This window comes from Chroicocephalus ridibundus, chromosome 12 (genome assembly GCF_963924245.1).
Source record: "Chroicocephalus ridibundus chromosome 12, bChrRid1.1, whole genome shotgun sequence".
In the NCBI taxonomy this organism is placed as follows: domain Eukaryota; kingdom Metazoa; phylum Chordata; class Aves; order Charadriiformes; family Laridae; genus Chroicocephalus; species Chroicocephalus ridibundus.
Window position 1 is genome coordinate 9908889 of NC_086295.1, and position 22182 is coordinate 9931070.

General features: G+C 41.9%; 1 protein-coding gene across 3 annotated transcripts in view; it reads left to right on the top strand.

The window, feature by feature from the left end:
* Positions 1-660: 660 nt before the first annotated feature.
* Positions 661-22182, top strand: part of PREX1 (phosphatidylinositol-3,4,5-trisphosphate dependent Rac exchange factor 1) — a 165680-nt gene continuing 144158 nt past the window's right edge. For all 3 annotated transcript variants that reach the window (XM_063349670.1, XM_063349671.1, XM_063349672.1), the window contains exon 1: positions 661-1090. In XM_063349670.1, the coding sequence (XP_063205740.1) occupies positions 929-1090 (162 nt within the window). In that variant the 5' untranslated portion in view covers positions 661-928. The remainder of the gene's footprint in view (positions 1091-22182) is intronic.

Below are 22182 nucleotides of genomic sequence, written 5' to 3' on the forward strand. Positions count from 1 at the left end.
GTGTGTGGGGTGCGTGTGAGGTGTGTGCGAGTGTGGGGTGGTGTGTGTGTGCGTGGGGGTGTGTGTGGAGCGTGAAGGAGTGCAGGGGTGTGCGTGTGTGTGATGTGAGGGAGCACAAGTGTGAGGTGGGCGTGTGAGGTGTGTGTAGGGGGCGAGAGGGAGTGTGCGTGTGCAGGGTGCGTGTGCCTGGGGTGAAGAGAAGAGGGAGTGCAGGGTGTGGGGGGCTGTGTGGCGTGGAGTGTGAGGGAGTGTGTGTGTGTGTGGTGTGAGGGGCTGCAGGTGTGAGGGGTGTGAGTGTGATGGGGGTGTGTGTGGGTGTGAGGGAGTGCGGGGGGTGAGGTGTGTGTGTAGGTGCGCGGATGTGAGGGATGAGGTGATGAGGGAGTGCGGCTGTGTGCTATGTGTGTGGGTGTGAGGGAGTGCGGGGTGTGACATGGGGGGGGTCTGAGGGAGTGCGGAGCGTGTGGCGCGCGGGGTGAGGCTATGAGGGAGCGCGGGGTGTGCTGTGTGTGTAAGTGTGAGGGAGCGCGTGGGGGGAGCGAGGCCGCCCTCTCGCCTCGCCAGGCCGCTGCCCGCCGCTGGCTCGGCCAGGCCCCCAGGGGCCGGGCTCCACCGCCTTCGCCCTCCCCGTCCCGCCTTCCGCGCCCGCCTCTCGCTCCCCCCCTCGCCTCCCCGCCGCCGGGGCTTCCCTTCTCTCTTCATTCAGCGCTGCCTCGCCGCTGAGCGTTCGCCGCGCCGCTACTCCGGCATGTCCCGCAGCCGGGCTCCCCTCAGCTACCGGCCCCTGTAGCGCCTCCACCCGCGGGCAAGGCAGGGCCGAGGGGGCGGCAGAGGGGGGGCCGTTGCCCATCCGCGCCGGACGCCGCGCGGCCATGGGGGGCTCCTGAGGCGGTGGGGAAGCGGAACGCCTGGCCCCGGGGCCGCCACCATGGAGGCGCCGCCGCCGCCGCCACCCGGCGCCCCCAGCGCCGCGGAGCCCACCGGCTGCCCCAAGGACACCGACCGCCAGCTGCGCCTCCGCCTCTGCGTCCTCAACGAGATCCTCAGCACTGAGCGGGACTACGTGGGGACCCTCCACTTCCTGCAGTCGGTGAGCGGCGCCGCGGGGCGCGGGCGGGAGAAGCCCCCTCAGGGGCACCGGCGGGGCTGGGCGGGCGGCCTGGCCTGGCGCTGAGGGGAGCGGAGAGAGCGGCTCCTCCCCGGGCGGGCCGGGGGCTGCGAGCGAGTCGGCAGCGCTTGTCCCCACAACTTGTGGGAAGTGCCTGGGGCCAGGCCCGCTCCGGCGAGGAGGAGTTTCCTTTGGTCGAGAGGCTGGGGAGGAGGAGGGGGAATGTGCGAGGGGCCGGCGTGGGTCCGCCGTGGGCCCTCCGCGGGCAGAACGGGACCGCCAGAAACCGCGTTGTCTCCTCCGGTGAGGAGAAACCCCGCCGCCGGAGCCGTGGAGCATGCTGGCGGCGTCTCTGCCTCCCTGGGGGGTGACAGGGAGGCATCTCGAAGTGAATCTGCTTTTCAGAATGCCTCATCCCCTTTGTTGTTGTTTAGAAGTTACTGTTACACCCACTCGGAAACTCTACCCTTACTGCCTGTTACTTATAAATAAATAGTATATATATTTTGTTTTAATGGTATACATAAATATGTGCTTGGGCCGGGTGTGTCTGTGCATGTGGAGACAATTATACCCGCCTCTGAAATTATCCACGGACTAGTTCAGAAGTAAAACTCCATCTGGATATTTCCTTTTTCCTATATAGGCTCTAGATGTGGAATTCATCAGCATACCACCACGCTCCTGCAAATAACTAGGAGAGCCTGCAGTAAAAGTTACTAGATAACAGATATGCCATAAAAAAGGAAGAAGAATAAACTATTTGATCACACAGAGATCAAGAATCAAAGCAAGGGAAGTCTCTGCAGAGATTTCTAAAAGATTGGACAGGGCAGAAATTCTTTCTGGTGTTTTGCTAGATAAGTACTAAACCCTGATTTCATCTAAATAGGCTTAGACCCTGGACCCTTTTTGACTTGTCTTTCTGGCAAGGTTTTTGTTTGTTTGTTTTTTAAAATCAGTTTGTCTTCAGTGTTTTTCAGATTCACCCAAGTGGCAAACTGTCTAGCATGAAAGATAAATGAAAAGGATGTGGTTGCTTTATGAACTAGTCTCTACTTAAATCCTCCTTTTCTCTCTCAAACAGTTGAACTCAGAGTCTTTAATTTCAGAAAGCTTCTGACTAAAGTGCCAGTTAGCTTCCTTTAGAACTGGTATTCTGCCTGAGTGTGAGATTCTTAAAAAAGCTGCAAGTTGCAAAAGTGCCCCACCCTACAGACCAAACAAAACAAAAAAAAACCCTCAGAAAACTCCTCTGTCCTAAGTACTGAATTTGAGAGAATTTGAATTTCCAACTGCAGGCTGGAATGCAGATTCAAGCTGCATATATTTTTAGCTTCGGTTCTACAGCTAAATGCCTTCACAGTGTTAACTAATGGGATTTTCATATATTAAAAAGCAAAACAAGTCTTTTATTTATTTATATTCATTAACTTGGCAGTTTTCATGAGAGCAGTAGTGAGTAATATGCCTTAGGTAATGGCACGAGAAGATAACTGATAGAGTACACTTGGCTGTGTTCTTGGGATGGCACAGCAGGCAGTCAGAGCCCTTCACAGTCACTTTGTTACTAGCTACTAGGTGTAGACTGGATGTAGTATTATCTTGGGGGGGTTGATTCTGATAGTGCAGATTTACACCCCAAAGGAGTTTGTGTTTTGGTTAACTATGTTTGAATAAAGCACTGAGGGACAGGATCTTTCTAGGCCTTAACTTTTAAGCATGTGTTGAATGTTCATGTGCTGTCCTAAATAGTGATAGTTTTTTTAGTCATTAACCTAGTTCTTGTAGGCTGAATCTCTGTACAGCTGCACTCAAATAGTTGAATGGTGTAGCACCAAGGAAAGGAGAATGAGCATCTAGTGCAGTATGTGAGAGTAAAAAGAGCAGTAGTGGTATGAAATTTTTAAAAATAAAATTTGAAGTGAGAAATATTTTCTGTATAAGTTTGGTGGATGGCCATAACTTAATACCTTCTAACAAGATATGACAAAGGAAACAATTCTGCCCTGCCTGTCAGGGGCAGAATTCTTGTCAGCACATTGGGAGCTGACATGACATGCAAGGATAGTATCATCTATATAGTCACTGGAATTACAGGCAGTTACAGGGCAAAAGTTTTGGCCTATAATTAGGACACTAATAAAAGTAATGCTGTAGCACTGGGATCCTGTATTCTCAAATCTACTTGGGCCTCACAAATGAAGTCCACTTTATTCCCATTAGTTTGTTTTGCTGAGTGCTCTGACGTTACTGCATAGGAACTGCTGCTCCTGCCCCATGGGTCTCTCTCTTACCATCTCGTGTTCTGTGTGAGTAGCACTTACCCAGTGCAAAGTAGATGTGAACTATTACACTTTCTGGGGTAATGCACCCAGTTAACACTCAGACGTGGTTGGATGATGTTAGGGTTTTTTTAATGGCGTGCATTGTACTGAAATTGTACTTCCATATGTTGCAGAAGTAATTTTGTCTGTAGTGGAGAAAAGACTGCAGTTCTTCTGTGTAGGACAGCTGCATTTCCCAGACCTTATGGAAACTTGTTCCTGTCAAACATGAGATTAGAGATGTGAGGGGTACAGGTTCCTTAGCTTCAGAAACTTTAATAGCTTTGATAAATAAAGGAAGGCTAAATCTCATATCTTTCAATTGTCAGAATGAGTTTTCCCTAAGTAGGATGGAACAGTTGTGCTTTAGAAAAAGGTTAGGTGAGGGAATTTGTGTTCTTTGTTAAATATTTACTATTGAAGCTCTAGTCCTCATTAAGTATTCTCAATAAACAATGTTTTAAAAAGCAAACAACTAAATTCTATGGGTTTATTCACAGCACTGAGGTTGCTTGCTCGCAGCAGCTTCCTGTGTTCCCTGGTAATGTAAAAGAATCTCTTAAGTATTTAATACTATGGATTTGCAGATAAATCAATGTAACTTTGATTTATTAAGAGTATTTTCTTCCTTTTCAGAAGACTAATATGTGAACATGTTAAAGGAAAGGTTTCCTTTTTCTTTTTTTTGTATGCTTAGAAACCTTTCCCCGCTAAGCTGCAGGGAAATAGGTTCTCTATAAATATAAGGACTCAATCCTTATTTACTTTGCATAAAAGATTGTAGTCCTTATTTTGCTTCCATAGATTAATAAAGTGGGTTTCATTAACGTATAGAACATGGGGTTCCCTTTTCTCACAATAAAAATTGTGTTAGTCACCATGAAGAACACTTTGCTATGAGTTTTGTACTCATTTAATAAAAATGCTCCAGATGTTTACCTATTTAAATAACATATATAGTCTCTAGAATCTGTTCTATTTCATACCTCAAATAATTCTGACAGGAATTATATCTGAAAGGAGTTATATCTGCAAATTTAACTTAGATGTCCCATGCCACTACAGCTAAATCAGGCTATTCAGTCTGTTAGGTTTAGTACATACAGCTAATATTTTACTGTATATGTTGTTTGTAACATTTTTATCCCATTGAATTTTGGACACAAGAAGGTGTTCCTAGTTAGTTTTGCTCCTGCTTACTTTCGGGTACTGCTGTTGATAGGTCGCATTATAGTATTATGTATCAGAACTGTGAGCAGTAGTTCTCTGTGTTTTTTTCCAGATCTCGCAAGGTGAGATGATCAGTTCCAAGGGATATAGCTTTTTGTTTGTTTGTTTGTTTTTTTAAACAGAGTCTGGATTTTAATACAATAGAGATATGATACTCTCATGCATATCATGATTTCGACAGTCTTACCTTTCCTAGACTAAACCTCAAAATGAGGAGTTACCATGCTGAGAGAGGGCAAACTTTTCTACCAGCTCACAGCTGATGAACTGAAGTTACTGATTTAACTGGGAATATGCACAGGCCGTATTGTGTCCTGTCTTATCTGCCATTTTGCTAGGCAGGTATCATGTTGCAAAATGTGGAATCCTCCTTCAAGAAATGCTGTGTAAATCAGGAGTATTAATAGATAATACTGTTGTTATGCAGGTATGTTAATAAATTTACTAATAAAGGCTCATTACACAGCCAGACCTTTTAAGCAGCAGGGAGAACTACAGGGAATGGATGAAAATGTACTGCTGCCAACATCAGTAAAGAATTACTGATCAAATAAGAAGCAAAGTGGAAAATTGTCAGAAGCTAATGGAACTTTAGTAAAAGTTACTGATGGAGTAAGATAAACTTCAAAGAGATAAAGGCAGATAATTCTGTTGTAAGGCTCTGGTGAGATCATAAACCATAAGGATTTTCAGTCTCCAGACTTAAAGATTCAATTAAGCCTTTGCCTGCCTTTCGCCTCTTCTAACTCTCTGCAATGTATGGAGAAATGTTTACATTTTATATGTGATCTCGTAAATATTTATTTTCTATGTGACAAAATTAAACCAGGAGATAATTTAGTTTGAGTGACCAGTGGGTAAATGTCAAAGCATCTGTCTGGTAGCATGCAGTCTTGCACATAAATGTGTGACTGCCACCAGAGTCTTTGGGTACTGGGGTGCAATGTCTGCACATTGCAGCCCTTAAGCTTACCCGTTCTCTAGGTATCTGTTCTTGCCTGTGTTGTCAATCTGTATGAAAAACTCACAGACAAGTCATTGAGAAAAGAAAGATTGTGGTTTGTTTGAGTGCCACATGGTCATTCCACAGAATCTGAGACAAATATGTGATACTTCTATTGCAGTAATTGAAGACCAGCTTTCAAGTAAGGAGACAGAGAAGCCCTGAGCAATTTCAGACATACTCATTGACCATCATTCTAAAAATAGATGAATAGTGGGTACACAACAGTTAGATGTTAGTATGTAAAGGTTTGGTTTACCAGTTTGTAGACACAATCATATGAATTGCATGTGAAAGTATAGTAACAGTAATTATCCAATACACTAGATTGCAAAGGTAGGTATGTTGTTGCATATGCTTTTTTTTTTTTTTTTGCCATCCTTTAATTTCACTGAACACTTACCTCTAACCTGCACATGCAGCTCCCACAACTTAGTCAGGTAATTGCAAGTATATAAAGCCAAATTGTTCTCCACGTTGTATATAAATAAGGCTCTTTCCTCTTTCCAAAGACAAACCACCAACTTGTAAATTATAATGTCAGAATGACAGGATGTACTTTTAGTTTGAGCAATTGCAGTGTGTCCTGTGCAGGCATGAAAACAGTATGAAAGTTGAATTGTCCTTATCAGACAGGTATCAGGTTGGATAGGTAGTTGTACCAGGACTATTTTTAGATTCTAATATTATGCTATCCTTTATTTTTATATGATGACTAGAAGTCTTTTTCCATCTTAGCAATTGTATAAATATGTTATGTTAGGACACGTGCCATCAGATAAATTAACCCACATCCTACAGACTCAAAATATTTATGTTATGCTCCCTTTTCTTGCTTGCTTTGTAGTTGTAATTGATCTAGTATCTCTGGATTTTGCACTCCACCCATCTTGAAATATGATAAGCATCACAGGTCCTTTTTTTTCTTCTTTTTTTTCGTTTTTTCTCTCTTCATATTTCACAATCTTGTTTGCATCCAAGATTAGGGCGCTGATGCTCAGATAGAGTAGCAAACAGACCATTTGTCTCAGCTGTGAGGTGTGGTTTCCTGTCCTACCCTGTTCTCTGCCTCTTTCACCCTCAGTAGGTACAGATAAACTCTTGATTCTGCAAGGTGAACCATATGGTTTGGGTAATGTTGCTCCTTTATTATGAGAGAGTAATTGGGGAGAGGAAGGAGATGGAAAAGGAAGTTTCTTTGGAAGTAATCTAAATTAGCATTGCTGTTCTGTTGTTTCAGTCAATTAGTCACATGCACTTACCTATAGCCAGTTGTTAGAATTGTGAATTATCAAGATTTTCTACTGTTGAGTCTTAACAACATGTGACATTTTTCTTAAAAGCCCAGTTCCTGACATTGAGGAGGATCACAGCTTTCATTTTAAATGGCACATTTGTGGCTCCTCTGGTTGTAAAGCAAAGTTTGAAGCTATAACAACAGCAAAACATAGATGCTCATGAATTTTTAGGGGCTTGTGTTATGACTCTTGAATATTTGGGACTGGCAATTCTGATAGTATTCTATTCAGACTAAGTGTAGTGCAAAATCAGCTGCTAAAGGCTGAAATGCAAACAGATTAAAAGGTTCTTTTGCTCTGGATACAAAGAGAGAATGTGAAGAAAACAGTCTGGATATAGAAAGTGAAGCAGAAGTGAAAAACAGAAAAGCAAAACAGAGCAAAGAGAAAGATCTGAAAATATTTATTCATCTGAGCCTGTGGTCTGCAGAGCCCAGTTTGATGGAGGATACAGAATTCCCAGGTCCTCTTCTGCCCCAAGATGCATGTTGGAGCTTAGTTTTTCACTTGGAAAATTGTGTGACCAGCCCATACCTTTTGCAGCAAGGCAAAACAGCAGAGGGAGTACAGCAGATTTTTCGTATGAACAGAGCTGTTCAGTTCTTTTTGCACTCTGACAGAATTCCCACAATGAGAAAATATCAATAAATCCCCGATGTAGTTTCACCAGTTTACACAGGTGAGAACTAAAACTCCTTTCCCTTTGCTTCCCCTAGCTCATTTCAGCTTGGTGTGCATCTGACCCTTGTTATCCTTTATCTCAGACCTACTTTGGTCTCGTTACATCCTTCATCAATGATGCATTTGACGTGACTCTGGCTCTGCATCTCTCCCTCCTCTCAATTGCAGTGATACCATCAATCAGCTCTTTTGCCATTTGTCCCACCCATTCACTTCAGGGGTGCCAGTTGTTGCCTGAACATGTGTCATGATCTCTGGGGGAGGAGGGATAAGTTGGTTGCCCTATGCTTTCCCAGCGCCACGCTGGTGCCTCTGCAACAAAACTGACTTGCAATAGCAGTCTGGGAGCTGAGTGAGTGTAAGGGAGGGACAGAGACCCTGGGCTTTAGTAGGAAAGGGCGTGTGGATCAAAAAGTGAAACAAGCATCACAGATAGCAGAAATTATTTGAGTGAGTTGCTCCACACTTAGCTTAGTTTAGCGTAGAATAGGCTATTTCAGTTGGAAGGGACCTACAATGATCATCTTGTCCAACTGCCTGACTAATTCAGGGCTGACCAAGTTAAAGCATGTTATTAAGGGCATTGTCGCAATGCCTCTTAAATGCTGACAGGCTTGGGGCATTGAATGCATTTTACACAGTTTTTGGCTGATATATTCAGGAAGCATACTGGTACCCATCAAGGGAGCTTCCTAAATATACGAAGAGAAAAAGTGTGAAAGGTTTGCTGATTTTCCACTTCCCAGGTCACACAGTGTTTGTGCCTTAGGCAGGAGTACTGCTTTGCAGGGGTGGGCAATGCAGTTCTACGATTTTACATCATATCATAGAATCGTGAAAAATAGTTGTGGAGAAGATCTTGACAAACCATCCCATCATGTTCTGATCTGAAAGCTGGGTAATTTTGGATGGTTTATCCTGGTGTTTAGCTGTCCTTATTATTAGAAATGTCTTCCAAATACCTAACGTAATGTCTAATCTCCTTTTCTTTGCAGTGAGCACAGAGGTGATCTCTTTCTCTTTGCATCAATCCCTGAAGTATTTCAGACTAGACTAACTTGTCAAATTATTTAACTTTTTTTCTTAAAAACCATTTAATTTTACCTCTGTGCTATTACCTCCTGTGCTATTATCTGGATTCTCTAATCTGTATGTTTCTTGAACTCTGCCAAAATGCAGGCACAAGACACTCCTAAGGCTTTAGCGGTAACTGAGTGAGGGAATGGATTACTTCACATTTTTTGTATGTTGTACAGGAGTATTATCAGCACAGGAGCCTTAAGAAAGGCTTATCTGAGTTTGTACCTGTATTTGAGGAATAACTCATTGCTTATACCAGTGGCTGTGACTGGGTGTCTGCATGGAGGATTTATGGGAGCAGTCTAATAGTTAGACTTCTGGGCTGTACTCTGGAAGGGGAACACTGAACTCTCCTTAAGGGGAAGAGAGTGATGTATTTTCCAGCCAGCTTTCCTGTGTTCAGATCCTGGCACTCCCAGAGGCATCCTGCTCTGAGACGGTATCTGAGGCTTGAAAAAGCAGGATCTCCCAAGTGCAGTATCTGCCTGCCAGGCATCCAGATGAGTCCCTGACAGATGAAGCTTTCAAGAAATTACTTATTTCTGTTGCCCGCCTATTGTTTTCCTTCAGGCACTTGCAAGAAAATATAAGGGACTAAGTGTGACTTTCCTTTTTTTTTTTCCAGCTGTAGAATCCCTTTTCTGTTGTTTTTGTTTCCAGCCTCAAATGGATTCTCAGCTTGCAACGGGTGTTTTCTTGGTAAAGGCCTTGCACAGTTGTAGTATTTTTAGGATGTAAGTGGTAATATATGCTTTGACTTTGTTGATGCTTGAAATCACTGTTCAATGGCAGTCCATACCGGTCACCACCAGAGAGAGAACTGCTGACTCACATATACTTCCTTATCCCCTAGGCCTTTGTTATCTGCAAAGACTACCATCAGTTTTCTTGCATGAAATGGGGATTTAATGACAGCTTTGCAGAAACCTTATTTGACATCTTGGATCTTGTTGGACCAGGCCTTTCCTGGGGCAAAGAGTTTCAGATCTCCTGCACTTCATCTCCTTTTTTGAGATACTCTTGAAATCACAAAATAGAAATATATTCTGTGGACTCATCTAGTTTGTGAATTTTATTTTTTTCATTTGCAAGTAACAATTACCATGACTGCAGAAATCTGTTTTGTGGATCAAATCTTTGAAATTGTCCTGAAAATATCTCCTAGTTTCTCTGACTACATGGCAAGGTTTCTTTGCAGTCATATTTCAGCCAGGCCCTTTTGTTTTGTGACATGAAAACATGTGTAGTTCACTAATGCTCCTGCTTATTACCATTGTCTTTGTGTTGTGGTGGAATACTTAATCCATATTTACACAGCAGTATTTCCATTAAATGCTCTGAATTGACAGATGATCCCTTGATTAGTGCAAAGGTGATGCTGTTTGAGTGCATGAAGGCTGTTTCAGGACATAAAAGGTAGGGTTGGACTCATGGCATAGGGTGGCTGTTATTTCCTGTGTTGGGGTGGCTTCAATCCTTTCCTCCCCTGCCCCCCTTTTTGTCTCCGTTTCTGTCTCAATATCTTGTGTTCTGTTTTCAACTTGTGTTGAAGCAACTAGTCCTGTGTCTTTGAAGGATGGACTGGATGCATCCCTATCTTATCATGTTTCTTACCTGTTTTCAAGAGTTCCCATTTAGCAGTGGGAATGACTGCAGCATTCTCAGCCTTTAACAGCTAGAGGCAAGAAAAAGATTTGAAATATGCAACAATGTCATTTCTCAATCAGCTACAGAAACTTCATTGTGGAGCAATGCAATTCATGCAAAGCGATCCCTTATACAAAGTCTGAACGTTACCTTTTACTATTTTTCCCTGATGGATCACAAACTGAGGCTTGGACTAGGGGCTGCACTGACAGCGTGCCCGAGACCTGAGCAAAGTCTTGGATTTAAATATTACTGCAGATGAAGATTCCTGCTTGATTGGCTAGCCAAGCCTGATTAAACCTTTAACAATGCCTCCTGCACATATGGTTGAGTCAAGCTGTAGTGGACATTGAGAACTACAGTAGATCTGTACTGGGAGAGAACCTCAGGGTGGTTATTTGGACTAAAATGCCTTACTCCTGCATATACACTCTCCTTAACCCTTCTGTAGAAGCCACTCATCTGAAGAGGCCTCAGCTCCCTTTGAACTGCAGATCTCAAGACCAGAGTAAGAGAAAATCGCTCTGTGGTGAGAAAACAGTTCCTTCGCTCTTCCTAATGAGCCCTCCTCCTTAGAAGAATAACTCATTGCTTACACAGCTGATAGCCATATGTCAAGCCATGAGATAGTGATTGCCCAAAGCTGAATGGGAGCTCTGATAGGCCCCCTGACACCTAGTGACAGAAAGATGGGTATTCATCATTCTGGGCATCATGAATCTTATGTATGAAAGCCCACCTGCTTTTTCACCCAGTGCTGTTAGCACAAGGACTTGACACAAACTGGCTGGCAACGCAAGTTCCTTCAGTTCCAGAAACAGCTGCAATTTTATGTCATAATCTTTGACTTGCAGAGAGGTCAATAGATTTCTACACCTTGATTATTTAAAGATTAGTGTGGTTACTCAAATGATGGGATAGTGAAACTGAGTTAAAGGAACATTTGTGTTCATGTAAGAATATTGAGTCAATCTCACTGCTATTGCCATTGCTATGATTATTTCTATGGAAGCATATCGGTCATACAAATAATACCTTGCTGCAACTCATCTGATGTCTCATGACTCTTAGACTAAATTTTTTGACCATTCTCAACCTGACTTTCATTTTGACTTCTGGTTTTGCTTGTGGTCAGTTCTTGTGCCAACAGGTTAATTTGGTTCACAAACTACTTAGCTTATGTAAAATGAGGACTCTTTATTTTTTTTTTTTTTAGAAGCACTGTCTTTTAGTCATTAAAAATCTTTGTAGACTAGTCATTGTTTAGTTGGCCCAGTAATACACTTTCCATTTAAAAAAAAAAAAGCAAACAATCTCATATACAGAGTGCTGATTATATATTCCTTGTGGATTTGTCAGTTGTTTAGTTGCCGCTGTCTAGGAGTTAGGGCCAATGTTTTCAGGGCTCTTCCAAGCATGTATTAGGAAGTGTATAAGTATAAGTGCTTGGCTGTATGTTTTGGGTGTTTGATGTTATTGGGCTAGGAGTTTCACTTGCACAAATCAGGCTGCTGGTTTAACGTGAACCAGGGTCAGTACCAGTGATACCAAACCCATGTTCTTTCTGCTAATTTGTCTTGCCCTAGTATGTCAGAATGAGCAAATATTGATTACTGAAAGGTCACACTGCTCACCCCTTCCCTGAGCAGACCACTCCTAAAGAGAGAGGCTAGTATAGTCCTTTGCAACTGGTGACCCTGACTGCTGAGGCTGCCACCAAGGAGTGATGCTTGTCTTTGTGATCTGAGCAATTTATTAAGAAACAGCTTTGGACCTGTGAGACTCATTTTACTGGATGGCTGTCAGATGTTAACTACCTTTGTATATGATAGAATAGGCTTAGATTTGAAAAAGCCTAATAACATCACCCACATCTTCTTATGCATGTGCTTATCTACAGTAAATTACTTCAGTGATAATGCTTTTGTCTTGAACATTTTGCCTGCTCATGCTTCTGACATCCTAATGTGGTTTGAGTAACTTTGAACACCTGCCATGGGATACATGAGGGAAATAGATGTGAGGAAAGAGAGGAAAATGTAAGAGGTTGCATTTGGGGATTATTTTGGAGGCTGAGGAAGCTGACAACGAGAAGAGTTCCCTGATATTCAGTGTCGTGTGTCACTGGTGGAGGGCCCTGCTTTGGGGACAGACTCCTGATAAGAATTTGCATTTTAGTGAGTTCTTATCTCAGATAGGTGGGTGGGGTTTAGCTACACAGCAAAGTCTCTGGTCCCATGGGACTTTCTGTCTAATCTGACAACCGCTTTGAATTCATCACCTCACAGGGAGCTGTTTGCTGTTAACCTCATCACTAGGTGGCTAAAGAAGCCCCTTTCATTTTGTTTGAAGGGGCAATAACAGAAGGCTGTAAAACTTTTGACCTGGTAAAATGTTTTGGGCTCTTGAAACTTGATTCTTAAAACAGAATCCAGGTTGTTGTGGGAACAATGGACAACCCTAATGTAGGTATATATGTGTGGGCTGTGTGCTATTTAATATGTAGGTCACAGAGGAGCAGGCATGGAGGCAGAAGTTTATCTGTCTCCTTAGATCTGATCAGTGGTTAATGCCCTGTATTGTTAAGCAAGAGACTTAGGCTACAAATGTAGCAAACAAAACAGTGCCAGGCTTTATTCGCTGGCTCTAAGGCCAACTGGCGTCTGGTCTTGTACCACTGAACTCTGAGTCTGAAAGTAGGATAGCTGCATTCAGACTGCCTAATGGGAATGGTCCTTGGCCCATCCTAACTCTGGCACCATGCCTGAGAATTGTTTAGGACAATGCTAGTAGACCTGGGCCAAAGGGTGCCAGGAAATATTCTAACAGTTTTCTAACACAATTGCAAGGCTCAGGCCCATGTCCTGGCACTGTTGGCTTACCGGTATAGGTACAGCCTGAAGTCCCATCCCAGGCTGTAGCACATCTTGCTGAAATAGGGCTCTGATAGAACAGTGATGCCTGTGGGTGGGTTTATGTCCAATGCTTTGTTGTTATGTGAAAGTTCTAGGTGCCAGGCCAGAAGTGTTGGAAATATGTTTTGCCAGCCTTTCTTAGATTTTTGTTATTATTGACTTTGTTGTCATCATTACTTGAGGTCTTGTATTTTCTTGATTGGTGGAGGAGAAGACAGAAAGGAAATACAGTTTAAATGGGTGGGGACTACTTTAGGATAGTGTGAAAGGGAACTGGATGTTAATTACCTAATTCTGAAGGTCATTACTAACAGTTGTGAGCTGAGCTATCCTAGACTGAAGGCACTTTGGTCCTTCATATGAGGTGCTGCTTGCTCATTTCTGTTTATGTACTTCCCTTTTTATTGTGAAAAATCAAAGGCTTCAAATGATAATCACTGGACACTTGCATATAATTTTTTAGCTCGTATCACTCTGGGTGCACGTGGTTCTGTCTCTGTTGTGTTACCAACACTGTGCTCAGAAATCAGCTCAGATGGGAAGCAGCTGTTTGTGAGGAGAGGGTGTTGACAAGACACAGAATAAGGGAAGAACAGTGGGGGAAGATTTCCAAAGAGAGCTGCAGAAGTGTGTTTGCTATAAGCATTCAGTTGTCAGAGGCATGATCCCTTAACAGGAAAGGGAGAGATGGATATTGGGAAGACACTTTTCCTAGAGTTTGGCTCCTTTGTCAGCTTGTACATGTGAAACTAGACTATCCCTGCTGCAAATATAGGTCTCCTTTGCATTGGCACAAGTGTTTTGTTCACGTGTGCGGAGAATACATTCTGAAAACTTGACAGTAAATAAATAATGATTTTCAGGCTATAGAGACCAACAATGACTTTTTTGGGAGGTATAGTTGAAAAGTGAGATTTACCAATTAAATTATTTATAAAGACAAAAGTAACACTGGAGTTCTTTAACTTAGTCACTAAATGATACTGCAACACCAAATGCATTGGATTTTATGCGCCCTGTATCTGTTTTGCTGGGCTTTTTAGAGAGTCAGACCTCCAGCTTTGTCACCACTGAATTTCTAGAATTCTGCTGAGTTTAGGCTTCTGGCCTTCACATTGCACCCGCATTCTTGGTTTACCGTTGCCTTCCCTTGCAGTGGATTGCAAAGCCATTGCACAAGGGCAGATAATCTTGCTGCACACATTTCTTTCACTTCTGTGCATTCGTCCTCTGTTCCGTACTTACAAGTAGTGTTTGCCAGAGTAACTGCACTGAAAAGTTAGGGAGCAAGAGCAAAAAGCACATAGTAACAAAAATGGACCAATAAAGTTAATGTATAGTTAAGGGTTTTGAACTAAATGCAATTGGAAAGAGTATTGGTTCTAGATGAATGGAAGAAGTCAAAAGGAAGGACAGATCAGTACTTCTGGAATTAGAACAGGCCATTGCAGACGTATTACATCATCACATAGTCTTTCATTATTCACCAACTATGATGGTTCTCTGAAAAAATCAGCGGTGGGCAGTTCCTGTTGTTATAAATTTAAAATTGTGCATGGTTTTTATTACTTTCCTTTGGTTTTTGTTGTTGGTCAGGTTTGGGTTTTTTATGTTTGCCAAATGGGGCAAAGCTTTCTTACTCTTTACTCCATGAGCAAAACGTTCCCTGAAGAAATGCGTTTTTTCCTCTTTTTTCGACTCTTAAGCCCCTCTTTCTTTAAATATTTAATATACTCAGATGCATCTTGATTCTGACATGGTGAATAGATCAAGCTGATGAAACTTTGCTTTAGTGATGGATTTGTTGATGAAGGGGGCTGGAAGTTTTCTGCAGTTACACCTAGTAGCAGAGGAAACAGGGAAAAAAGAAAGATTACTTGGGATGATATTCTGTTTTGCATTATGTCTGGTAGAGCACCTTTTGAGGATTCTGCTATCTCTATGGACTTTATCCTGTGGAGGAGCTGGGAAAGTTCAGCCTGTTCTAGCAGGTGCCTGTCACCTTGCAGTATCAGCATTTTCTGCGTATAGAATATGAACATCATGAAAAGTAAGGTACATCTGGGAATTTCACTCTGACCTCTGGTTCCTTCCCTATTTAAAAATGGCTTAATATGCATCTTGACATAAAATAAAGCTAGAAAGAACAGCCAGCCTCTTGATTGGTTTTGTCTGTTATACTGTGTGTGCAGCATATATGTCTGTGTCATAAGAGATCCTTTTGCACAATAGAGGCTACTGCATCTTTCTTAAGCAGTTGCACAAGAAAAGCCACAACATTTGTAAAGTAAAGTATGAATCAAAATTTTTACAGCACACAACCAGAGGAACTGAAATTTGCAATCAGCAAGCAAGAATTAAATTGCAGTGGCAGCAGTTGCTATATCCAGGTGGTGTGTGTTTGGAGGCAAGGCTGCATGACATCAGTTCTCTTTTAATGTGGTTATGGGTGAGCTGCTGGGGCAGCATGGTATCAAAATACAGCTTAACCCAGTGGAAAGAAAAGTCTCAGGCTATTTTATGTAGAGATGAAGAAAATTTTGCTTTGAAGTGCATTAGGAACAAAGATACTAGTCTATGTTTATGCAGCACTTTTGGCGCTGTAGTATCTCAAAACAGAAAACCAGTATTTAGTGGATGGATAAACTGAGGCACAGAAAGGCAAAATGACTTGTCCAAACGTTGCAGGGGAAGTAACTAACGGAGCCAGCAGCTGAAGCTAAATATCTTGTCGTCATTCCTTACCTCTTTTAGGAGAAAAAGCAGAGCAAAAGTTGTCACAGAAGCTATAATTCTTTTTTGTGAAAAATTGCAACAAAAATTTTAATTCTTCAATTCAGTCTTCTGGCAACCAGCTGACACATCCTTGGCAGCTTAGTGCTTGATGAATTGGTGGTCTTAGCTCAATTCCAGAGGGACTGTTAGGCATAATCAGAAGCAGTATTGACAATCTTTGTGCACAGACCAAGAATCAATGGGCATGAGAGGCACTAACAATTTTCTGTTCCGAGAGTACCTCGGCTGCATGCAAGAGCCTATGCTAGGAGATTTTTCCTGCTGTAGTCCTATGTGAACATAGGGTGTAGAATGGAAGTCTTGGCTCTTCAGGAATTGCCAGTCAGCAGCTTCCCATTGCTCTCAGTCAGTAATAAAAATGTAAATAAAGAAGCTATGTTATGTCTCAGAATTATTTGGTGGCAGTTGTCAGAACAGTTGTGCTTATGGTAGAATCTCAGCAAGTGCAAATGCAAACACACAGACATCTGGTTGTTTCACGCTTGCTTAGTCTGCTTATGTATATGTTAGCTGCTGAAACTAACCTCAACACTATGCAGAAGTACTTTTTAAAGCAGTAAGTGCAAGCCTGAGTTCCTCAACCGAGGACACACTGAGCACAAAGGGTGTAAAAGACAGAAATGAAGTGAAAATGTCCATGGTTTGAATGTACTGCTGGTGCTGCCCCTGTGTTCACTAGGAAAAGCCAGCCTGTTCCAGCAAAGTAAAACCGTCTAAGGTCAAACTGAATCCACGGGGAGATTTGGAAGAAGTGAGTTAAAAAGTCAATATATAGAACACTTTACTTGTGTGGCTTCCTTGCACTTGGTTTTTGTTGAGGAGCTGGAACTTCAGAGATGCCACAAAAAGGAAGTTTCTTCCTCTGTAATTTTTTAGCTCCAAGGTTCAGACTTAAAGTTTGAAGGCAAATTAAAGTAGTTGAATCCTGAAATTCACAGCACAAACCTGTCCTTTGGGACAGGAGGGTTTATTTTTGGTATGTTTTGCACCTCTCTGCGCGCTTCTGATCTTCCAAGTCTACAGCTGCCTCCTTTTCATTAATTTTGAAGACATTCAACACCCTTGTTGGGGGGTGTTCTCTTTATTTTCATATAAAAAGACTTTTTTTCAACAGTTCTGACTTTGTCAGAGGCCACTACTGCATTTTTCAAACTAACACAGTACCAAAATAAAAACAGTAGCATAAGATATCTCTGCGAATCATGATACTATTGAACCTTTTGAATAAGAGATCAGTGAGATTTTGAGGGAGAGTGCTCTGGGGAGAGGTGGAGAAATGCCCTTACAGGAACATTACTTTCCTTGTCTCCCACCCAGCTGATGTGATTTTTCTAGAATGCCAAGACTTATGCTTGAGACACCTGGTATGGTGGGTACTATAGCACAAGATGGTGTTAGGCTGTTTTTTCCCACTTCACTCAGTTCAGCATCCCTGCACCAGTACAACCTTCTGTCGCATCCTCTCTCCCACATCACAAATTCTTGGTTGTCCCTACATATATTTCTGTTCTGCTCCACTCTAGCCGTTTACGAGGTGGGGTAGGAGGTACCTCTGACCAAGGGGAAGGAGAGGAGTAAACATCGTGTTTTCAGCCTCCTTATACCTACTGCTGGAGCAGGGAAGTGACACTGTTGCGTGGCTCAAAGAGGATGGACACACAAAGGTCCACTAGGACTGACTGGTGCAGAACAGAACACAACATTAGTATTGTGGATACTTTGGGATTATAATTTCAGTATTTCCTGGCCATGGCAAACAATTGGAAAAGCCAGTGTATGTGATACACCATTATCCTGGAATCCCTATTTAATATCATTATGTTAGGAGTACATTAGACCAAACCAGAAGATATTCCTACCTATTTCACTCTGATACACTGCTTACGGGTTTGATTTATGTTTGTAAGCATGTTTAAATGGGGTGACCATGACAGTTATCGCCATGCCTATTTGGCCTGTCATTTCTTAGAAGTCAAAGTCCTATGGTATGAATGGATGTCTGGGGTTTGTATCCTCAGCTGCTATAGTTTACAGCTAAAGTTGCAGACTAAAGGCTGCAGTGGTTTGTTTAAATGCTTAAATGTTGAGTTGTAGAGGGCAATGCTTAAGCAACAGATGCATATTCTGTGCAGTGTTGTCTGAGGCAGGTGTAACCTTCAGGAGAGGGAGGAACAGAGAGTAGAGGACAATAATTGCTTCAGCTATCTCATTTAAATTAGTTTGCAAATGAGGGTCACAGTCCTTATCCCAAATGCATGTTAATTAACAGTTTATAGTTATCTGTAGGATGGCAACTGGAGCAGTTCAGGATTAGGCACGTGTCTATTTTGCCATGTATACCTCAAACACAGTAAAGTGGTGGGGAAGACACCTGGGGGCTTTCAAACACAGTATTTGCCGGAGCTCTTCTGTTGGAGGTCTGAGTTGGTGCTGTACACCCAGGCTGGCTGACAGTACGCTGTGGATGTTGGTTTTATTTGGACTGTGTGAGGGCAGTAGTTGTGAGGGTAGAAGAGCTCAGGCATGGCCTTGCTGTACAACTACTTGCATCTAGACTGAGCTGTGATGGCTCTTCCAACCCTTTGCTGGTCACCTAAGTCATCTGCAATGAACCTCCACCGTAAGACTTGAACTTGCTTTTTAGAAAGAAGAAATGTTAAATACAGATGATATTGGAGTGACAATTTCAAAGGAGGAAGAGAAATGTGCTGTCTTAGTCTGCTTCTGTTTTCTAGGCTTATGTTATTTTCTTACGTTTGCTGTGTAAGCAAGCTTCGTCTGAGCTGCTCAAATTGGTCAGAAGGGTTGAGACTTTCGGATGAAGTGAAAACAAATTCCTTAGATGTGTTTTGGCTTTTTGTATGTGAGGAGTAATTTGGGCTTGAGTGTACTTCTTTCTTACTAAGGATACACCAGCTGTGTCACTAGTGACAGAAATCTCATGATCTTGTCATTGCAAATGTGCTTATTGAGACACACATTAACTGTCCATTCTGATGTGTATTTAAGTGGAATTTGGCTAAATGAATAATTTCTGTCTTCACTCATTATTATATAAATCTTTTCTTAAAGGGGGAAAAAAAAAAAGGTTGTCTTTCCCATGAGTCTAAATGCCAGGCGGTGACATGAACTAGTTACAAATCTCCCTGTATGTTGTGTGTCTTGGTTACATGATATTCAGTTGTCAAACTTCCCTGTTTTTCTGGGGCAACTCTGCTGCCTTTAGGAGCTTTTGGATAGGATGCACAAAGCCATCTACCAGGAGCATCCCTCCAATTAGAGACAAAGTGACTCTAGTACTTATTTTAACCTTCAAGGTGATAAACAGAAGGGTGTGAACTGCTGAGAAATAAAGTTTGGGGGTTTTTTTGCTTCATGTAAAGGTTCTCAGTCATTTTGCTTATAAAGGAAGTATATATCCAAAGATGTAAAGAAGATGTCAACCAAACAGATTAGAAAAAGTGTTTTACATATTTTAGATTCAGCTGAATTTATAGCCTGTTTATATATCTAAAAACTTAATTTTGCAAGCAGTATTACAAATGCAGGAGTGGTAATATTTCTAAAACGCGTATGAAATTGGTTTTCTGTGCATCAAGCGGTGAATACACAACAGAAGAGGGAAGGGGTTCAGTTAGGTTTGTACCCACACAAAAAGAGTAGTTGTGTGCACAGGGCCTGGGATCTGCACGCTCTGCAGCAGGAAGGTGCTGCACCGTGTGTACTGTCCAGGAAGGGTAAAATATGAGGCTTGGCTAGAATACTGGCACCATCCTACCTAAATACCTTGTTTGGCAGTAAATTGCTGCTAGTTTCGAGCGGTTTCCTCCTTTCTATATGTTTTTAGTTTGTAAAACTTATGCCAGGAATAGTTCCTCCCACACCACATATATACTTTGCCCATTTATTAATGGGATGTGCCTTCTAAACTATAGCAGAACTATGGGATCCTTGTTTCTTGGTAGTGAATTCTTGGCTATTATCAATTCAAGTAGAGTCTTGATGAGTTTAACTAGCAGTCATAACTCCAAATTCATAACCTATTGATGTGTGGTACCAACTGCTAAAGCATGCATGAGCTGGGAATCCTGGCAGAGTCTGGAGTAAGTTTATGGAGGGTATTCATGCATAAAGAGTGTGGTGCTAAATATTGGATGATGCTGCTCCTCAGCAGCTCATCAGGTCTCGAATTCTTCAGCTGCAGTGGCTGTTTCTTCAACAAAACAAATCAAAATAAAGTAACAAAAAAATTTCTATTTTTTCATATATTACTATGTAAATCTTTCATTAAATAAAATGTCAGGGAGGTATAGATTCACTTCAGTGGTGGGAACACAGTAGAATCTTCAAACCCTGCTGCTCTGAATTTTCAGAGGAAAAAATGGAATCTACAAATGATTGAAGGAAACCAAGGCCAGCAGCTCTTCAGAGGCAGAAAAAACTTGAACAGAGTAACATGATTGCTCCAAGGGCTGGGTATGTGGGAGCAACAAGAAAGCATTTCTCTTCATTTCTGAGTCATAGCTTGCTTTGTTGGAGAACAGATGAGCTTACGCAGAGCCAAGAGTAGGCACAGTAAGGCATAGGCACACCCCTGAAGAGAATTAAAAGAAAGGATTTTTGAAAAAGAGGAGGAAAAGGCTAAAAAATCCAATCAGAAGACTTGGGAACTGAGATTTACTTTTCCCTTAAAAAGCAACTGAAGAGCTGTTAGCATGAGAAGAAACTGAAATACCATTTGTCTGATGTAATACTTCATACCCTTTTCTGTGTGCAAACCCTAAGTGTTTGTATACAAGAGCAGGGAGCCAATCCATTTTTCCCTGTCTGGATTTGCCACCTAGAATGTGCTGCTTGGGTGCTGTGCTAGTTGACAAATGCAGCCTTGGCTCTGCTCCTTAGAAAATGAGCATGGTGATCGTAGCGTTTACTGAATAAACAGTTGAATACCACAGTCTTTTTTGTTTGTCTCTATTCATGACAGACATAATCATCATATACAAGGACAGGGAAGCCTATGGGAGACAGTGTGGACATGGGAAAAAGATTAATGGGCTCTAAAGCAAGAATGACTAAATTCTGGAAATCTCTTTTGAATTAGTCTAATACTGTTAAAAATCAGACGCAGGTAATAAATTCTTACACCTGTATGGCTAAAATGGAAAGAATTCTTAAATTCTTAATTTTATTATTGAAGTTCTTTGCTTAACAGGACAATGTCTAGTTTTATGTATAAGCTTCCCAAGTTGGTTGTGTCCAGAAAAGAATAAGAGGAATGTTCTCAAGTAAAGCTTGAATGAATTTGGATTGCTTAGGCTGAAAAGGCTAAATCTAGGAGGACATGGTAATAGTCTTCAAAGTATATTAAAAAAACCTCCAACCTATAACTGAGATGAAGGGAGTAAACTCTTCTCTGTATTCATAGTTGAGAGGATGAGAAGTAATGGGCTTAAATTGCAGCAACTGGGAAAATTAGGAGATGCTTTCAAAAAGCCAGGATAATAAAGCACTGGAATAGATAAAGGGAATGCTGTGAAGTGTCTGAAACTAGTTCTTGTTGAGAATGAATGAGACAGACTGCTGACAGAAGTGTAAAAGATACGGTGTGCCTGCCTTGGTGTACTGTGTGGCATTCTGATCTCTTATAGTCCTGATTTCCTTCATTGTTTGATTTTAAACAGTGGAGAGGAGTTAGTCAAAGGCTTTTTAAAATCGCTTAGGCAATTTTAGGCAGCTTTCTTGTCTGATTATTCCCTCTTACCTTACTTTATGTATTAATAACCTGTATCCATTTGGTCTAGTTGAAATTTGAGGAGTCTTTAATATATCTGAGTGAAAAATTAGGGAGTTCAGCTTGAAGTGTTCCTTTGGTGCCTCAAAGTAAGCTGGCTGACACTATGGTGAAGCAAAGGAGTAGTTCACACAAACCGGCTGAGAGCAGGTACAGTAACTTCTAGCAGCAAAGTAGTAACCAAGTAGACGGGGTGGTGAAGTCCTAAATCACTAAGGTCCTTAGCAAAGTAAATGTGACTTAGCTTTGTAAGCCATTCTAAACATTTCACTCTCACTTCTTTAAAAGCCAAGCATATTTAAAAAA